We start from the raw sequence: 2,585 nt of genomic DNA on the forward strand, positions 1-2,585 counted from the left end.
GCAGGGTTGCAAAGACACCGATGGGCTTTTTTCTCTCCCTTGCAGCAGGGTTGCAAAGACACCGATGGGCTTTTTTCTCTCCCCTGCAGCAGGGTTGCAAAGGCAGCGGGGGTGTGTGGTGGGGGGGGGGCACCTCCCAGAGCTCTGAAGGGACGAGGGTTTCGTCTTTTCCTTCTAAAGGCGGAAATTTGAGTAATCATCAGCGAGCTGGTATTGCTCAACCACACACACACACCCCCCAGAGGCCCCCTACGTGTCCCAGACTGTCCCGGGGGTACCGGGGGGGGGGGGGGGGGAGGAACCGGGATGATTTTGGGGTTTTAGGGTGTGTGTCCGCGTGTGTGTCCCCATGCGTGTCCCCGTAGCCGTGTATATGCGCGGGGCTGAGGAGGGCTGGGCGGTGGAAGGGAGGGGAAGGAAGCGAAGGCAAAAAAAAAAAAAAAAAAAAAAAAAGAGAGAGAAAGAAAAAAAAGGCGGAAAGCGGCAAAATGGTTAGTGGGGGTGACGTCACCTCCATTTGCATAGGCGCGGGGATAAAACCGCCCCGCCAGCGAGCGCCCTTTATACTGGCGGTGCGGAGCGGCGGCAGCAGCGAGCGGCGGGGCTGAGCATCACCGCGCGGCGACACCGGTGGGTCCCGCCGCCCCCCCCTTCCCCTTCCCCCCCCCCCCCATCCTCGGGTGTCATCGTGTGTGTGTGTGTGTGTGTGTCCCAGTGCGGGCAGCAGGACCCCCTGCCCACATCCCTGCTGGGGAGGGGGTTTGCCCCGGGGGGGGGGGGGGGTGTTTGTCCGGGGGTGGGGGGGGGGGTATTGCCTGCGAGCCGCAAGCTTTGTTGCCGTCCCCGGGCTTTATATATATATATATATTATTTTTTTTAAATGAATTTCCCCTGAAGGAGTTAAAGCCCGCGGTCAGCGCCCGGCGCTTCCCCCTATTGTGCTCCGCAGCGCGCAAACGCCGGGAGTGCCCCCCCCCCCCGCCCCGCCCGGCGCTGCAATGCTGGGATGCTGGATTCAATTTAACACTTCTAAAAACCGAGGATTCCTCTGAAATACGCCGGGGGAGAAGCGTTTTCTTTTTGGGGTGCGGCCCGGGGGTGGGGGGTGTGGGGGGGGGGGTCAGGGAGCCCTCGCCCGGGGGTAACGGGTTTATTTTTTATTTTATTTTTTTTTTACCTTTGTGCCCAGAGTCACCTGCCAACATGTCCGACAAACCCGACATGGCCGAGATCGAGAAATTTGACAAGTCCAAATTGAAGAAGACAGAAACGCAAGAGAAAAACCCGCTGCCTTCAAAAGAAAGTGAGTGCGGGGGGGGGCGGGGGCGGCGGGAGGAGACAAAGAGGGGCGGCGGGGGGGGGGGGGGGGGGGGATTCGGGGCTGGGGCTGGGTAAACCCCGGCTTAATGGGCTGAATTGCTTTACGTTTCTATTTTCATCCGTCCGTATTTCGGTACGGACCGGTTTTACAAATGATAGGAATTGTCGTGTGAATGCATTTCAGGTTCTCGAGCCTTATATTTATATTTTTTTCCCTCCCTTTTTCTGTTTTGTTTTTTTTTGTTTTTTTTTCCCCTTTTTAGCAATTGAACAGGAGAAGCAAGCGGGTGAATCGTAATGAAATCTGCCCTTCCAAATTATGCACTGTACATTCCACAAGCATTGCCTTCTTATTTTACTTCTTTTAGCTGTTTAACTTTGTAAGATGCAGAGAGGTTGGATAAAGTTTAAAATGACTGTACTGCCCCTTTCACATCAAAAGAATAGAGAGAACTACTGACACTGAATGAAGGCGCTGCCTTTCCCTCTGCCTGTCTGGCTTTGGTCCTGGTGGCATGAAAGAGCTTGCATGTTGATGAAAGAAGAACTTGGGTGGGACTACAGTAAACTAGAGTAACACACGAATAAATGCAAAGCTGTACCAAGGTCCTGCGAGCTGTAAAATGCAGTTAATCGAGTGCCATTTTTTTTTTTGTTCAAATGATTTTAATTATTGGAATGCACAATTTTTTTAATATGCAAATAAAATGTTTTAAAACCTGGATGGTATTTATGTCCTCTATTTGAAGAACTGTATCAAAGGATATGAAGCATAAAAGCCGGTACTGAGACACGGGATACTATGAAACCTTTGGAGATGACTCAAACCTCAATCACCATTCTAATTTTTTGCAATACGTGCTCTCGCCAGTAGATAAATTCGCGATCCTCGAAGCTAGCTTTTAGACAAATTTCAGTAAAAAATTGCATGTCTTATAATTTGTTACCATGTGAGTATATCACTTTAAATATTTCTTCTTTAATGTAGAGATTGATAAAGTCAAAATATTTGGCTATGTTTATTGCTTTGCCCTGCCCATAGCGTAGCTCTTAATAAGAACCATTATGTACTGTTGCAGAGATTCAACCTCACTTGTATAGATCCATAGTTGGTTTAATTAATTAAGGCTTGTTCTGCTGATACAGTATTTAAAGGAAGATGTAACTTTAATTTCAAGCCCAAGATTGAACATAAGCTTTTTAGTATCCTAAAGCTATTTTAGTGGTTGGTGTCCCATGCGAATAAAAACCGTTTTACTAAAATG

The 2,585-nt window shown here is 49.2% G+C and overlaps 1 protein-coding gene across 1 annotated transcript; it reads left to right on the forward strand.

Moving 5' to 3' along the window:
* The first annotated feature begins 509 nt into the window (after window positions 1-509).
* Window positions 510-2,042, forward strand: TMSB4X (thymosin beta 4 X-linked). Its single transcript, XM_049834234.1, has 3 exons — window positions 510-630; window positions 1,190-1,303; window positions 1,584-2,042. The coding sequence occupies exons 2-3, from the start codon at window positions 1,204-1,206 to the stop codon at window positions 1,616-1,618; spliced, it is 135 nt and encodes a 44-aa protein (XP_049690191.1). The 5' UTR covers window positions 510-630; window positions 1,190-1,203; the 3' UTR covers window positions 1,619-2,042.
* Window positions 2,043-2,585: the final 543 nt, after the last annotated feature.

This window comes from Accipiter gentilis, chromosome 31 (assembly GCF_929443795.1).
Source record: "Accipiter gentilis chromosome 31, bAccGen1.1, whole genome shotgun sequence".
Lineage (NCBI taxonomy): Eukaryota > Metazoa > Chordata > Aves > Accipitriformes > Accipitridae > Astur > Astur gentilis.

Excerpts from the sequence above, each read along its gene's own strand:
- TMSB4X (XM_049834234.1), top strand. The coding sequence starts at position 1,204 with ATGTCCGACAAACCCGACATGGCCGAGATCGAGAAATTTGACAAGTCC. Across the intron at positions 1,304-1,583 it reads CCCGCTGCCTTCAAAAGAAA|CAATTGAACAGGAGAAGCAA; the intron begins GTGAGTGCGGGG and ends TCCCCTTTTTAG.